At 42.7% G+C, this 15896-nt stretch overlaps 3 protein-coding genes across 6 annotated transcripts; 1 reads left to right on the top strand and 2 right to left on the bottom strand.

The window, feature by feature from the left end:
- Window positions 1-36: 36 nt before the first annotated feature.
- On the bottom strand, window positions 37-7474 carry LOC120825799 (ATP-dependent RNA helicase DHX15). The gene is made up of 14 exons (XM_040187634.2): window positions 7042-7474; window positions 5832-6150; window positions 5475-5668; window positions 5216-5375; window positions 4007-4225; window positions 3735-3902; window positions 3495-3581; window positions 3162-3311; window positions 2890-2998; window positions 2612-2803; window positions 1403-1525; window positions 937-1127; window positions 616-785; window positions 37-460 (listed from the first exon to the last, which is right to left on the bottom strand). The coding sequence occupies exons 1-14, from the start codon at window positions 7101-7103 to the stop codon at window positions 343-345; spliced, it is 2262 nt and encodes a 753-aa protein (XP_040043568.1). The 5' UTR covers window positions 7104-7474; the 3' UTR covers window positions 37-342.
- Window positions 7475-7595: 121 nt separating this feature from the next.
- LOC120825804 (extracellular superoxide dismutase [Cu-Zn]) lies at window positions 7596-9811 on the top strand. Its single transcript, XM_040187642.2, has 2 exons — window positions 7596-7799; window positions 8478-9811. The coding sequence occupies exons 1-2, from the start codon at window positions 7789-7791 to the stop codon at window positions 9112-9114; spliced, it is 648 nt and encodes a 215-aa protein (XP_040043576.2). The 5' UTR covers window positions 7596-7788; the 3' UTR covers window positions 9115-9811.
- LOC120825800 (coiled-coil domain-containing protein 149) lies at window positions 9571-14927 on the bottom strand. Of its 4 annotated transcripts, none has more exons than XM_040187635.2 (13): window positions 14644-14927; window positions 13773-13934; window positions 13607-13645; window positions 13234-13341; window positions 12958-13074; window positions 12547-12719; window positions 12319-12391; window positions 12086-12170; window positions 11785-11932; window positions 11592-11668; window positions 11444-11479; window positions 11215-11280; window positions 9571-11115 (listed from the first exon to the last, which is right to left on the bottom strand). In XM_040187635.2, exons 1-13 carry the CDS (start codon window positions 14692-14694, stop codon window positions 10568-10570), a joined length of 1683 nt encoding a protein of 560 aa, XP_040043569.2. In that variant the 5' UTR covers window positions 14695-14927; the 3' UTR covers window positions 9571-10567. The 4 variants fall into 4 exon arrangements, with proteins under 4 accessions (XP_040043569.2, XP_040043571.2, XP_040043570.2 ...); XM_040187637.2 differs by having other exon boundaries at window positions 14610-14924; XM_040187636.2 differs by lacking the exon at window positions 11444-11479.
- Window positions 14928-15896: the final 969 nt, after the last annotated feature.

The raw sequence follows: 15896 nt of genomic DNA, 5'->3' as shown, positions 1-15896 counted from the left end.
ACACCACGATAACAGGCGTTAAAATATACGCTTGAATTAAGTCAAAGCTCCTTTATTAAAGAAACAAAGCAAGCGATTTTTTTTATGACTAAACAATCCCTAAAGGAAGGTCAACCACATCTAATTGACATGTTTCCGATACTCCTTTTGAAAATATTTATAGCCAGGTCTAATAATTGCTGCTGATATTTAATCTGACATTACACTTAGTTACATAATAAACATTGATGGGGAAAAAGAAACAAAAGAAAACAAAATATAAAAATCTAAATGTCAAATTTCGAACATTAAGATCTAAAACTAAAGAACCAAGTTGTTTCCAGGACACGTCTTGGCTATTGTTCAGTACTGGGAATACTCCTTGCTCTCTAGTTTGGCAACGATTCGTTCCAGCTGTCTTTTTGCCTCACATTGTGGGAAGTTACTCATTTCATAGTACTGGGGTGCAATCTTCACCAGCCTGGAAAAGAGGAGAGGAGAACATGAATACATCTGGCAGCAGATCATCTGAAGTAAGAGCAAGTACAAAACATAACTGTTCGGAACAGACGGAACGCTCGGCCTGCGGTGTCTCACACACAGGTTAACAGAAAAAAGAAAACTTTGCACACGTACCACTCCGGTTTGATGTCTGTGCAGGTTCGGATGTAGTTTTTGGTGGTGAGCACAAATTCATTGTAGAGAACCCACTCGGGCTTGTGGTCCAGAACGGTAGACGGGTGCAGTTGAACCACTTGGTTGTCTTTGACCGTGAGGTAATGACCCGTGCGCTCCAAATGAGCCACCTGGGGGATTAAAATAAATAATATAATACATTTTAAAACGCATACAGGGATGTTACTCTACAAACATACGCGTTGTAAACCATTGTGAATGACGCCTTTGGATCAGCTTACCAAAAAAGGACCATTTCAACACTGGCTGTTGTGTGATTACCTGCATGAAGAAGCCGGTGCAGAGCGCTCTGCGGATGTTGGTGTAGTAATCTCTGCTAGTGAACTCTGTGCTACGGCGGGGCAGGTTGAAGCGGTCCATGATCCTCGACAGCTGCTGCCGCACGTTATCGGCGGACATCAGTGAGCGGTAGTTGACAAAGTTGTCGTAGCACCACTGGTTAGCCTCGTGGTCTGGAGAAAGTGTGACGGGAAGTCAGATATTTGTATATGAAGGCATTCCTCATTTTTCATCTTTGTCCAGATACAAGCGGAGTAATAGTGAGCAAGTGTGATGTAGAACCTCCAAAACCAGACATCTCAAATCCAGCATTTAAACTTGCATGAAATGCCAGTTTCTTTCCGGACGCTGAAACCCGCCTTTTTTTTTTTTTTAATCCATCCCAATTTTCCTTTTAGGCTTTCTAAGCAAGGCTTCAGACAAAAATAAAATTCAACTTTAAACCTACTTTGTTTGAAGGCGTGGTAGACGTTGAGCAGCGTCAAGTGGTCTCCGTCGATGTGAGCAAACCTCATCTTGGACTCGTCTGCTGCCTTCTTGGCCTCCGTGGGCCGGACAAAACACTGTGGGACTAAACAAGGTTGGTATGGGCCCCAACAAAGCCGCCCATGGGGATGAGTCAAATATTCAGAGAAAAATGGAGCAAAGCCTATGATGCTACGGCACTCGACACTGCGTTGGGACAGGGCAGGACCACAAGCTCTATCAAAGGGGGGGGCTGCAGTCTTTCCCAACTGTTTTGGCTATTAGCTCGTAGAGAGGGGGGTTCATTTAACCACATCTGTAAAACAAGAGTTTTCACACAACTACAAAATGTTAGGGACACCAGCAATGTTTGTACTTTTCAAGAAAGAAAGGCCTCTAAAAGAGCAGATACTTAAAACACTTTCACGACTACATAAGGTAACCGCACATATTTGATAATGGGTACAATTCACAATGTATTTAAATCAAAAAGGAACATTTTGATTAACACAATGAATGTGACAAACACCAAGTGGCGCCTGCCCTATCTAGTGAATAAAATACGTTGCTTGTCAATAAATATACTAGACTATCATATCCTTAAAAAAATACAACGTAAGTTTAAATATCAATTTAAAATTAAAGAACTGGATAACAATGTTAATGAATCTGTCCAGAGCAAAAGGCATCGCCTTCAAAAAGGGACCTTTTGTGGACAAAAGACGCTTTTCTGTGATGACAAAAGTGTTCATGGTAAATAAAAAAAAATGGCAAGCAGGTTTTGCTACTCTAATAATAGTGATTATCGTACACACGCTAATCCCTACACAGCACAATATAAGAAATATCAAAATCTTTGTTTTAAACTTTGGTCTGCACTGCACTCAGTTCAGCAATCCAATTTTTACCGCTTTCCCACATCTGGATGTAACTATGTAACTTTATGCTGTGCGATCTGTGTAGTTAACCACTGGTTTAAACTGTTGCTTCATATCTACTAAATCTGCAATCATTTTTTTCCCCCTGAAGTTCTTTTAAGGACATCCGTCGTCATACAACACTATTCAAGTATTAATAACAGCAGTCCGGCAATCACATTTTTCAAAACTCCCAGTGAGTATTATTGTGATTAACAGCAAGCGCCTTGGCCGAGAGGAGGCAAGGAGGATGACAGCCCAGTCCTGGGCATTACCTGACAGCATGGCAGTAATGGAAAGGATCTCGTTAGAGCAGTTAAACTCGCAGCTGGCAATGACCATCTTAGCCAGCTGAGGGTCCAAGGGGAACTCTGCCATCATGGAGCCCAGCTCGGTCAGGTCACCGTCATCATTGAGCGCTGCTAAGTAATTCAGAAGCTCAAGGGCTCTCATCAGTGTCTCGGGAGCTGCAGGAAGGGAGGAGGCCCATAGAAACAATGTCAGCGTTCTCCCAACGTGGAGATTAATAAAAACTAAATCAAGACCAACTCACCGGGTGGATCCATGAAGTCAAAGTGCACGAGGTCATCAATACCCAGCTTTTTTAGCTGCAGCACAACCGATCCCAAGTTAGACCGAAGAATCTCGGGGTATGTGTTATCCTTGGGTGGAGGTTGATAGTGTTAAAAAAAAATATTTTAACGTTACGAATGTGCACAACATGTATGTATTAATTCTAAGAACGAGCTGAACTAACTACGTGTTGGTTATTTTCCACCACTGAATTGTAAAAAGTGACAACAATGGGTTTGTAACTTTCAGTACCTGCATCTCGGTCTTGTAGGCCTTCTCTGTGTAGAGGCGGAAACATTTCCCTGGACGCGTTCTGCCGGCTCGTCCTGCCCTCTGCTGAGCAGAAGCTTTACTGATGGCCGTGACCAGCAAAGACTCAACTCGGATTCGGGGATTGTAAACCTTGACACACAATTTAAAGCACGTTTAGACAAAATTGTTGACCTGAGCAGTGGAGGGACCACAGAAAAGCATTCTGTATCTGCATTCAAATTAAGAATATTTAAGTATCATTTGAACGTTTATGTAGCACCACATTACAAAACAGGATTCAATGCACTAAAAACCCCAGTGAGGTCAGCCCACCTTTTGTTTAGCAAATCCTGGATCAATAACAAACACCACGCCATCAATTGTCAGAGAGGTCTCTGCAATGTTCGTCGAAACCACAACCTGTGAATGAAGGGAAAGGCTCGTAGATATTAATTATCAAATTCTGGGGTAGGAAGAAATGGACACATAATGCAAAGCCACCCATAGAGTACGATGCATGAATTTATCTGGTGCAATACATAATTCATTAAAATGCCTCTCGTTAAAATGTACCTTTCTTCCTATAGCACCATTGGGCTTCCTCGGAGGAGGCGGCTCAAAGATCCTTTGCTGCTGCTGTGGCGGTAATGTGGAATACAGTGGAATGATTTTGATGTCTCCGACATCAGGTCCAAGGTCATCTACCTCACGTTTGATCCGTTTACAGGCCTCATCAATTTCCTGAGGGGGAATTACAATTGAAATTTTTGAGTTAAGGGACAATAACAGCGTTTGTATAAAGACAATTGGACACATGGACCAGAGTAATGTGTCACAAATCCTACCTCTTGGCCAGTGAGAAAGAGAAGGCAGTCGCCTTCATCTTCCTCACACATGTGAATCTGGATGACGGTCCGGATCGCTGCCTCGAGGTAATCTCGCTCTGGTTCGGGAGTGTAGAAAATCTCTACAGGGTGGGTACGGCCTGGGATGGTCAGGAGAGGACAGTTGTCGAAATACACTTGGAACTTCCCAGCATCTAGAGTGGCACTCATGACGATCACCTGTGCATGATAGAAAAACGTTGCTGTCAATGTTGTGTTTACAACTATTTGATACATTTATAAATTTAAGGCTGAAAGGATAGATTAAGATTAGGGCCAACAACAACAACAGCTCCATACGGCTATTAGTCCCACCAGTAAAATAAAACAGACCGGAAATTTGACCAAATAAAGGGAGACCTACAAGAAACGGAGATCTACGAAGAAATTTGTCTTTGTATATTTTAATAGACTTCTGTGTGGAAGGACCGATCCGAACTGTTCAAAATCAAGCGCTCCAGAATCGGTACAGAGAGCTTCCTAGTCAGAGTTTTTCTATAATTAGAGACAAGAAATCAATGCAGACGTCAGAGGGAGACAATTAAATGATAGAGATGTACAGAGAGGGCAGCATTTATACAAGTCGGCGCACACAGTTCAAGTTTAGTTGGATAAGAGTTCTGTGGGACTTTCCATTATACGAGGTAATTTGGCGGAACTCCGCATAACTAATTAACTGATAAGCCTTTTCATCAAAAGGCAAAAAGTCAGATAGGAGGCAGTTCAGTTGTGTAGCTGTGCATCGTGTGCCCCAGATGACATGGGAACAGGTCCAATAGTGGTGCAGTTCACTTTCCTCTACAGATATCTTTGTTCTTATTTAGCCTAACTACCACACTCCCCTTATCTGATAAGAGTGTTCAATAGTTGTACAGCTTGTACTTTCAATTAAATGTACTATACAGAGTCTCTTAAAAAAAAAAAAAAGATTAAATGTCTGCGTCTACCCATTCATATTGTAGTGTAATGTAATTGGCACACTTGCTGGTTGGTTTATTGTGCTTCCCTTTGATATTTCTATTTCATTAAACTAGAAAATGCCTGAGGTAGCTCTTCATTAGTTACAGAAATTTGATTCATTTTAAGAAATGGGGATGTACAACAGTGATGTAAACCCTTGGGAAGTTATTCTACAGTGTTTCGGAGTCTAATAAAAAGGTGAGCGAGTACCTTCAGATCGCCTCTTTGACGCACCACCTCCTTCAGTACTCCCATTAGTATATCTGTGGCCAGAGTTCGTTCGTGGGCCTCGTCCAGAATGATCACACCATATCGCTCCAGCAACGGGTCGTTCATAGCCTCTCGTAGCAACATACCATCTGTCATGTACCTAAAGACATGCTTTGTTAGATTGAGATGCTCTGGATAAAACATGCTTTTTAAACTAAGACCAGGTGCTCTGTGCATGCTAAATAGCTCAATCCATTACTTAAGTATCGTCTTTGCAGAGCTGCAGTCCTCGAATCGAATGGAGTAGCCAACTTCCTGTCCAAGCATGACGTCCATTTCGTCGGCCACCCTTTGAGCAACGCTCATAGCCGCCACTCTCCTTGGCTGAGTACAGGCTACTGCCCGCTTAGGCCCAGGCAAGCCCCTCACCATGTCCACACACCACTGTGGGATCTAAAGATTGAAAAGTTGCAATAAATTTGCAGAAAGAATTTCAAAGGATATCACTGTGACAACCTACTGGTTAAGCTTGAAATTTTAAAAAAGCATTCATCAAGCACTGCAGGTACTTAGTGTCCGGCAGTTAAGGTACTCACGGACTCTTTGCATGACAGACCTGTGTTGTCTTTCCAGAGCCAGTTTCTCCGACAAGGACAAAGCTCTGATGACGTGTGATGATGTCGCCGAATCTTTCCTTGTACTCCCACACCGGGAGCTGTAACCTCTTCTTAAGAATCTCGTAGAAGCGCGGCGTGTGCGGCAGGTTGGTGAACGGGTTGATCTGCTGCTGCATAGCCAACTGCTTGATGGGTGCTAAGCACGGCAAGGGCACTGTGCTGTTCGACGGGACATTAGTGGGCTTCGGGTCTCTGTCCCGATCTCTGTCCCTTTCTCGATCCCTGGAGCGGTCCTCGCGGTCTCTGTCACGGTCTCTCCTGTACACATCGGGGCAGGGCAGATCAAGAAATACCACAATGCAACGGAAATCAAGAAGGGATACTGATTTGCTGCCTATACTGCTGTCAACATTAGAGGGTCGATATTAATGTGGTCCTGCTCACATCACATCAACAGCAGAAATTAGTCACTTTTAAGTTGTTCTAGATGAAACATGTTGATGTAGCAACACAATTTTAACAGTATCTTAGAAGCAGTTTCCAATAAAGTTAAGCAGTGAAGCTGCTTCACATAATGTAGGTAAAACGTTACAGTGAGTGAGTGAAATTGGTAAATGAGTCCCTTACTACAGGTAATAGTATGATAACGGTTAACTTAAGGTGTTTGCCCCGGGTGAGAAGAGACGACAAAGTTTGTGTTAGCAGATATGCTAACACATGACCGGTTTATTGGGAGGTCTCAAGATGATCCATTCTTACAGTAGATTACTATTCGAAGAAACAATTCGCATGGTTTTCAATTTGTAGCTAGGCTTAGGCCGCTAGTTAGCTGCGGTTTTTAGCAACACGCTAAGTGAGCGCTTACACACACACACACACACACACACACACACACACACACACACGTGCCTCGATGGTGATGGAAACGACTAATAGCAACGGCTAACAGCTAGCATAGCCCTCATTAGCCAGCCAACATGACGTTATTACACAACGCGATACGTTCACAATCATATATCTGAAGAACAGCAGATGTCCCATCGAGCGGCGGCTGAATAACAGAGCGAAAACAGGAACAACTGTGGTTATGTGGTCTCTTTTTCATCACACATCAAGTGTGGCTACTAGCCAAGTCAACTCCCATCGGCTAACAGTTAGCCGCTAGCCGGCTGGTTGAAGTGGACATGTTAACGGGGGAGCTTCACGTACCCTTCCGACCTCTTCTTGGTTGAGTAGTCTTCACCCAAATCAAGGCGATGTCTTTTGGACATATTTGGCAAATTGTTTGTTTATTTTAAATCTAGTAACGCTGACGCAATTATACTGGGTAAAATGGTACTTAGCTACCCAGGAGCTAACTTCTTCTTCTTCTCCTTTAAGCTTTAAAGAGTAGCTGCATCCTCCACATTGCACTACTGCCACCTTCTGGTGTCCGGGATGTCAGAAGATGCTGACCGAGCATCTTCTTCACCCACCACACTCCACTAAGCTCTTTACTCCTTCCTATCACACATATTTTTATTTTGCCCAAAAATAGATCAAAGCAGTAACAATTTGAAAATATTCAGCAAAATCCTGAAGATAATTTTGTCCTTTAATTGTTTTCCACTAGTTCGCACTTTCCCTCACGTTTGTCTCCCCTTCCTCCGTTCAACAATTTGGTTACAGAAATTTGTACGGTCGTGCAGCTGTTTCGAGGTGCTTAATTTGAAGGGAGAAGGGTTTCTAATCTGACTGAATTTTTGCGTTTGCAGAAAACGATAAAAAAAAGTCGACACATGCGTTTTAAATAACAAAAAACAGCTGTAGGCCTACTTTGCTCCACCCTCTGCAAACCACGCCCATCGCCACTTACGTAAGACCCTTACGCAAGTTTGCATCTTTCCCCAGTGAGACATTAAACAACATTAAACGGCGCATCATCAGCGGTAAAGTCGCAGTTTGTGTGTCCTCGCCATGCGTGTCGGGTAAGTGTCCTTTGCTCCAGCGGTCACGGAACCGCGACGTCTGCGCGTTGTGACCCATTAATTAACTTATTTTTCGACGGGGCAGAAACGTACTTCGACATATGTGGTTTTGTACGCGTCCTGTAACTTTTCTTTTCGCTGCAGTCCATAATAAAGAGTCTGTAGTTCTGTTGACTACAGTCATGCAATTGCGAAACCGGGTACATTGCACAGTATTAGTAAAACCGTGCTGTACATTTCTTTACTGGATTTTATTTGTTATTAGTATTTTTATTAGTGAAATATTGTTGAGCTTACTTTTTCACTAAACATTTACAGTGGAAGAAACTGCGTTAGGCTTTCACGTGTGCATAAACGTGCACATTTGCTGCACTTCTCTATTTGAATAATTCCCTTTTCTTTGTTGCATCACAACATTTGAGGAGGAAATTCCTAGTCGACTAACACTCATACGATTAAGTGGACTTTGGGTGAAAAGCTCTGTTAAACTGAATATATAAATACCACCTTCCATCCTGTTTTAACATCGACTTTCTCTTAAGTTTCTTGGAGAGAAAAAAAAGCCCATCACCATGAAAAAGAGTTTAAAAAGTCTCACTAAATAAATCAACCAATGCGTTTTTTCCAGGCTGTTTGTATTTCTACTTTAACACACTAATGCATTTGCACGTCTTTCAGCTCCACATTTCCGTTGGGATCAGCTCTGCTGGTTCTGCTGGCAGGCTGTCAACCGTGTGTCTCGGCTGACAGTGAGACTTTGGCTCCACCAGAGGTCTCTCAGTACAATGGTACTCTGTATGCAGCCTGCAAAATGAGACCCAGCACTTCCCTGGCTGATGGTCTGCCCAAAGTGTACGGTCAGGTGCTGTTAAAGCAAGATTATCCTCTAGGGAAACTCAATGCCCTTCTTCGGTTCAATGGCTTCCCCGCAGAGGGCGATCCGCAGCCCAGGGCGGTGCACATCCATCAGTACGGAGACCTGAGCCGGGGGTGTGCCTCCACTGGTGGCCACTACAATCCACACGGTGCACATCACCCCAACCACCCGGGGGACTTTGGGAACTTTGAGCCCCAGGAGGGAAAAATAAATGCAATGATAGAGTCTGAGGCGACGCTGTTTGGAGCGCTGTCTGTGATTGGAAGAGCAGTGGTGGTCCACGAAAAGATGGACGACTTGGGGAGCGGTGGAGACGCTGGGAGCCTGCTGCATGGAAACGCAGGCCGGAGGCTCGGCTGTTGCATTATTGGAATTGCCTCCCCAGAGCCCTGGAATATGCACTATAAGCTGTATAACAGGCGGCTGAGGAGAATTTAGTTTTACAGGGAATCGAATATACCACAAGTGAAATTAACCAAAAACGAGGATGAATCACTTAGACATACGTGGCCCTACAGTTTGTTCAATACTTGTGTTAAATGGGGTCAGATCAGTCTCAATGATCTCAAATCCACACCGAAGGATTTACAATTACATTTCAATGCACACATAAATAAATTACCATTTTATATTTGTTTTGTTTTGTGGATTAAATCAGCTTCTAACGTACTTTGTGATAACATACAAAACAAAGATGTATCAAAATTCAAGCTTTTCCATTATAAAATACGAAAAACGTAACCCACTCATGCATTTGTGTGTTAACATCGTCATTGCGTACGTGTTGGCGTGTTGACAGCGTTTAGCTTAAAGAACCTGCATTACATCTTTAAATTGAAGATTACCCGTGAGGGCTCATTTAGATCATATTTAATACACTTTCCAACAAACCAGTGGTTTGAAAATCTCTTTATTCAGAAATAAATCCAGCTTTCGTTCACATTTTTGCAAACACTGATTACGTATGGCTTCATGAACTTTCTAGCTGGTGAGTTTGTTGCACCACAAAAACAGGACAAAGACGATAGTGCTGGTTATATAGATCTTGTAGCTTAGTCGAACTGACATTCTTGTCTCCAAATATTTGCTAACAGAAGCCCGATATGGAAATAAATAAAAGCATGTGTTAAAGAAATTGCAATTGTCTTTAATCAACATCTAGAAACACTCATGCAGTATTTTATAGTTGTTTCCAAGTTAAAAACGTGTAAATATGTCAAAACTGAAAGTCTCAGTAAAATGTAGGACAATGCAGACAAGCATTGTTTGAAAAAGTAAAATAAAGCTGCTGCTTCACTTCAACTGTGTTAATATTAGAAGGATGAGCATTTGCTGACATGGCAAAAGCATCTGGTAGGTTTCTTCAGCGCGGTGGAGGACGTGTCAGCAGAGGTAGAAGCAACAGACATTGTTTCTTTACAGTCCACAGCAATGGTCCCTCATAATTAAGTGAATGTCTGTGTGAAACCTGAATTGGTGTCTACTTCAGTTACCGGTTTTAAAAATTACATCATTACGGTTTGGTTCAAATTAAATTAATCGGAGCAGCAAATTCCACGACAGGAAAACATTTTTTTGCTGTGGAAAAACTATTCCATTACTTTTATAGCAGAATATAAGTACAACAATCGCAAATGGTTTCAGACATTCTTTAGGCGTAAATTACATAACCAGTCCCTGACAGATGATGGGCTTATATTGTTTTAGGTTTGTCGTGACGAATGTATGTTAATTAAAAAAAGAAAAATCATGTGTGCCAATAATTGGTTTGGATAATACTTGTGATAAATATCTGTTGGCATCCGGTTTTAACACCGTCTGCCAATCGCAACAACTCAACAGGCAAAACCGACATTGATTTTCCCCCGATGCTGTGCAACAATTGACCTGACTAACACACAACATCTGTCCCATCTGGAAGCTGCTCCTCCTGGTTTGATTGGACGTCCTTCTGCTCTTCATCAGAACCTGCAGAGGCAACAATGTCCATTGTGCCGTTCACGTTGGCCTCTGTTAGAATAATCTCGGCTCCCCCCCCTTCATTGCAATCATCCGTCTGTTCCCCTCCTCCCCCGGCAGGCTGGGAGTCCTCTGAAGTTTGCTCTACGTGGCCCCGGTCCGATGGACGCTCTTTGGAGGACGAATCACTTGCACACTCCCCCTCTTCGGACCGGCGACTCGTTGGATCAGTTGCGGCCTGTGATTGGCCCCCGTCCCGAACCTCCTCGCCGTCCGGCGTTTCTGTTTGAGGGCGGACTGCCTCTTCCTCCGCCGACTGGTACGAGAGATCCGGCCGGCACGTCTCCTCGCTGGACGGTGACGGCGTCTCCTCGAGAAGCCTCCCTCGCCCACTCGACCCGGCTGGCGGGCCGCTCTCTTGGACCGGGACCCCTGGGGAGCTCTGCTGAACGACGACTATTTTTTCTGACAGTTCGTCACCTGTAAGGATGGAAGTTTGGAGAAAGAATATCTCATCGACACACGTAGACGTGTGGTAGACGGCGCAGAGAGAAGAAAAAGGTCCCATCCCATATTTACCGTCCTGCCCAAGACCCTCCCTCGTCTCAGCCTGCTGAGTATTCAGGACGATGGTGTCTTTTCCTCCTGTAACGACGGGAAATTATCCAAGGTAAGCCGTTATTAAAGTGTTAGAAATTCATGAATCTCTGTTGGATTGGATAAAAACAAGTAAATGTCAAGGGGGCAGAAAAGAAATGAAAGAAGTTTAAAGGTTAAAAAGTAGGTGGAGGAAAGGAGAGGAACATACTTCCAAATATTCCCAGAGACACATTATAAGTCAGGCCTCCAGGGAGCAAGAAGCAAAAAGGACAGAAGAGAGGAAAAGGAAAGCGAATTTTTGTTAACACAAAGTACAATACAAGCTTCAATGAAACTCCGTATGAGACAATAATCACCTGGCAGGCTCCATAATCCAGACATTTCTAGCGTTTTTAGTTTCTTCTCCAACTCTCCCACTCGATTTCCAAGAATCCTGGTAGGAAAGGAATATGAAGCAATTATATTTGCAGCGTTTTGTGTGGTACCCGAGTGATCAATACATACTAGTTAGAGCGCACGCAGCGAGAGGGAAGGATGAAAAGTGAGTACTTGTTGATTTGGCGTTGGTGCTGGATCACCATGTTCTTCTCATGGATGGTTTCCAGCAGAGCCGTGGCGAGCGACTTGAGGTCCGAAATGGACTGAGGAGTCACCGGCAAACTGCAGCTGTTTTCCTCAGACAGCAACAACTCCTTCACTGCACACAGATCATTGAAGCACAGACCCGACGTGCCGCCATTCGAATTAGTAACTCGTTGCATTTTACACAGCATTTTTGTGACATTGAAAATACTCAATTCAGTATGTTCGGTATGTATGTTTAAAAACAAACAAGAAATATCCCTCTGACCTTGTTTAGCGGAGAGCACCCCAGTCAGTGCACTGCTGTTGGGTTTCCCACAGAATTTAGAGGTTTTCCTGCAGTCCAGAGCACTCTAAAATCAGGCGAAGCAAAGCGCGGCACGTTTGTGGTGTTGAAATAAATATTTTACATTGCCAAAAAGTTACATTGCTATGTACACGGAAACAACTAAAAACTTAATTTCAATCAATTATTGAAGGATGATAAAAGAAATGAACCACCTTGTACTTCACCAGGTTTGCTTTGAGCAAGCTGACCTCTTCTTGAAGTTGACAGAACCGTTCATGCAAATACCTAAATGATTAAAGAGGTTGGACGGTCATCATTAAATTATCAGACCTCATCCTCAGTTCTCCTCACTTTAAAACTTTCTTTTTTTAATTATAGACTAATCACTGCAGATGCTCGAATATTTCAGGGCAGTGCCAGTAAAATGCCGTTTGACAAACCTGTTCTCCATGCAGAGCGCATCTACGTCCAACATGCGGATCTCATCGTTGCCGAGGATGTGGTTCATTTCCACGTTGAGTCGATGAGCCTTCTGCTGAAACACGTCCCGCTCTGCTCGTACGTCCTGAAGCTCGTCCGTGAGCGACTTTGCGCTTTGCTCCAAGACCTCGTTCTGCAGCAACGCAAAACACACGGTGTAAATACAGGAGTTATGATGTCATCTGCATCATAACTCCTCCCACTACTCCAGAACTCCTCCCACAACGGAGGCTCTGTTCCCGGGCTCCCCCGTTTTTTAATGCGAGTACTTCCTCCACCACTAATTACCTTTGAGTCTTAACGGTTTGAAATGAATTTGACAGGATGATGTTAACTATCGGGATGCTGTCTCAGTTTAAATCGGTTCTCACCTGCTCTCCGGCTCGTTCCAACTGCTTGACCAGATCCTCCCGTTCATGAGCGGGAAAGTGTCGGGTGCCGACCTCCTCGTCGCCCAGCCTCTGTTTGGTGATTGTCATTCGTAGAAGCTGTTGGGACGGAGAGAACGCAGCTTTACTATTTGTCATTTGTCCGCTTTATTTCTTTTGATGATGGAGTCGTACTACCAGACCACAAAAAAATATATATTATATATTCCAATATGTCGCTTAAACCTTTGGCATATAGCGCACAGTACGTCACGGTACCTTATTGTCCCCTTGAGCTTCCACCAGTCGTTGTTTCAGCTCCTTCACCTCGTCAGAAAGTTGACAGCTTTTCTCTCTAGAGTCTCTCAGCAACTGTGCTAAATTTACCTGAGGACATTAAGGTTGTGAGTGAGCGGGCGAAGAGCACAACAGTCACCTCGATATACGCGTCCTTCTTGTACGGATACGACTGTAACGTTGCTTTAACCAAAGGGAGCGATCAGTTAGCGATTAAACATTGTTGGTTTATCAAACTGTGTACAAAGCATCGTTACTCCACCTGGAGACATCTGGGTTTATTTTGTTTGACCATATTATGCATTTTTGTTAGCCAGTGATGTACAAAGAATATCTGAAGGATAAAATGTCTTACTTGATTCCTTTTCTCAGGAGGCAGTGAGGGATCTCCATCCTATTAGTCATTAAAACAAGTAAAATGTTGTTGTTTTTTAAAAACAGCATCAAAGGCAACGTAGCACAAATTCAACAGAATTCAACACATTCAATAATGAGAATACTAATGCACTAAATTAGCTTACTATGAGCTCCCTGTATTTCTTCTTAAGTCCTTGGTGTCGCTCACGTAGCTGGTTGGCCATCAGCTTGTACTGATCCCTCTCCTGCTGGCACGTGTCCAGCTCTTTGGACAGAATGAGGAGCGCTTCTTTTTTACTCTCCAACTTACGCTTACAAATCAGGAACTACAGAGAGAAAAAAAAAGATGAAGGCATTATACACCAGAGTTTTGAATAATACTTTTATTAATGAAGCAGTGCGAACCAATATGGAGCAGTTTATATCATAATAACCACATATTATTTTTTCATGTTAAAAACGGATGATAGAAAATCGTCCTTTTCAAGTCTGCAAATTGTCCTTGTGTCTACGTCAATTAACCGTAAGAGTGGTGTTTGAGAATCACTGATTAGAAAAACGGCTTATAATTCACAGTTTTATTTCATACTTACCAATATGTAACACAATATGACAGTGGTGCTAGTTATAATACAAGGACACATCTGCTTTTACTGCATTGTGGATGCCCGAAAATAAGATGGGACATGAAAGTGATCATAAAGTCATAAGCACTCATCTAGATGCGTCCAGGTAACCAGTCTGCTGCACACAGTCTCACAGTTTTACTGCTTTATCTTTGTGTGGCACTTCGACTCTGCAGGTAAAAGGAAGTCACCCCTACTTCCTCGTCTCAAGGCTGAGAGACACCAGCTGACATGTAATAATAATAATAATAATCCTCTTCAGGCCTCAGCTGTCCATTGGTGACGACATTTAAAAGACACACACGCCCCTCGCCAGAGTGCTTAGTTTGGTTGTGCGGAAACAACACATGAGAGGAGGTTAGAGAGTATATTTACATGCACGCTTCCCTCTGCGTCTTTCCGGTCTCACCTCGTTGACCAGCCCCTGCCAGTCGCTCTCGCTCCTCCGGGACGGATCCATGTCTCTGTGCACTGCGGGGACAAATATTAACGATGACGCGAGGGGAGTTTCACGCGGGCGTCACCGTGGCGTGATCAGGTTCAGAGACAATTCGCATCATCGAGACGGATTTAAGGGGATCAACGGACGGGAGCCGCATCGCTTCAGTCCGTCCTCGTCGTCAGAGGCGCGTCACGACGCATTCGATGACCCTCGTAAATTTGGGAACTTACTCCGGTGCGCTGTGTCTCCATCAGGGGACTCGCCTTTTTCAAAAATAATTATTCTTTTATGAAATGATCAAGTAGGAAAATATGAAGTTAGTCATTACATAGTGAATAAACAAGGGCCAAAATGTGATTTTACGTTTTTTAACTAAATAATTAACCGTAAGTCTAAAATGTAATGCATGGTAGTTCACGGTGAGCTGTCAGTGAGAAAAAAAGAAAAAAGCAGAATACAAAAATGCTATTCTAATTTGCTTGGTTTAAAAAAAATGGACTATTCAACGATTTTTTTACAACTCTGTTTTGTTTATTGAGGTGATTATTTTTTATCTATCTATTTATTTAATATTTCACACACATTGGCTTGTGCATTTTGTGGCTGAAGTATGTTACTTGATTTCAATGTATGTTTAATGCAAAACAATGAATTATTTTAAGTCATATTTAAAATGGAACAAAAGTTATATTTTATATATAATATTTTTCTAAATCAAAAGATTGGGGGACTCTTGTAGTTGATTTATTATTATTAATAATAATATTAATATTATCTATTGCCAAAACTGACTTTCATATGCAAACATTTAAAATAAATAAACACCACACAAACTGTAGCTGTACCTGTCTTTACCTGTGAATACATCTGAGGGTTAACTTTGCATACTAGAATACTATTGCCAGAAACATTTTTGTATGTCTTAATATATCAATACGTCAATTCATGTCAAATACAGTGGGCTTACAATTCCAGGATGTCCAACAGCATCCTGTTGTATTTTCACAATGCAAGCCAGCATGCTTTTCTGGGTATTCTTGACCCACAGTGAGCAAAAAGGTCAAAGTTCAAGGTGCGATGTAGAATGTGTCTCTCAATTGAATGCATAGTACAATACATGAAAAAGTTTGCAGGCACAATTGCAGAATTTATTAAAACGAAAATGCAATTGTGACTCAGCTTCCATTATTGGTTTGATTAGTGTCTTCCGTGCGAGCTTT

Source organism: Gasterosteus aculeatus, chromosome 9, assembly GCF_964276395.1.
Source record: "Gasterosteus aculeatus chromosome 9, fGasAcu3.hap1.1, whole genome shotgun sequence".
In the NCBI taxonomy this organism is placed as follows: Eukaryota; Metazoa; Chordata; class Actinopteri; order Perciformes; family Gasterosteidae; genus Gasterosteus; species Gasterosteus aculeatus.
The sequence above is the reverse complement of the archived record's forward strand: the minus strand, read 5'-3'. Positions and strand labels throughout refer to the sequence as shown.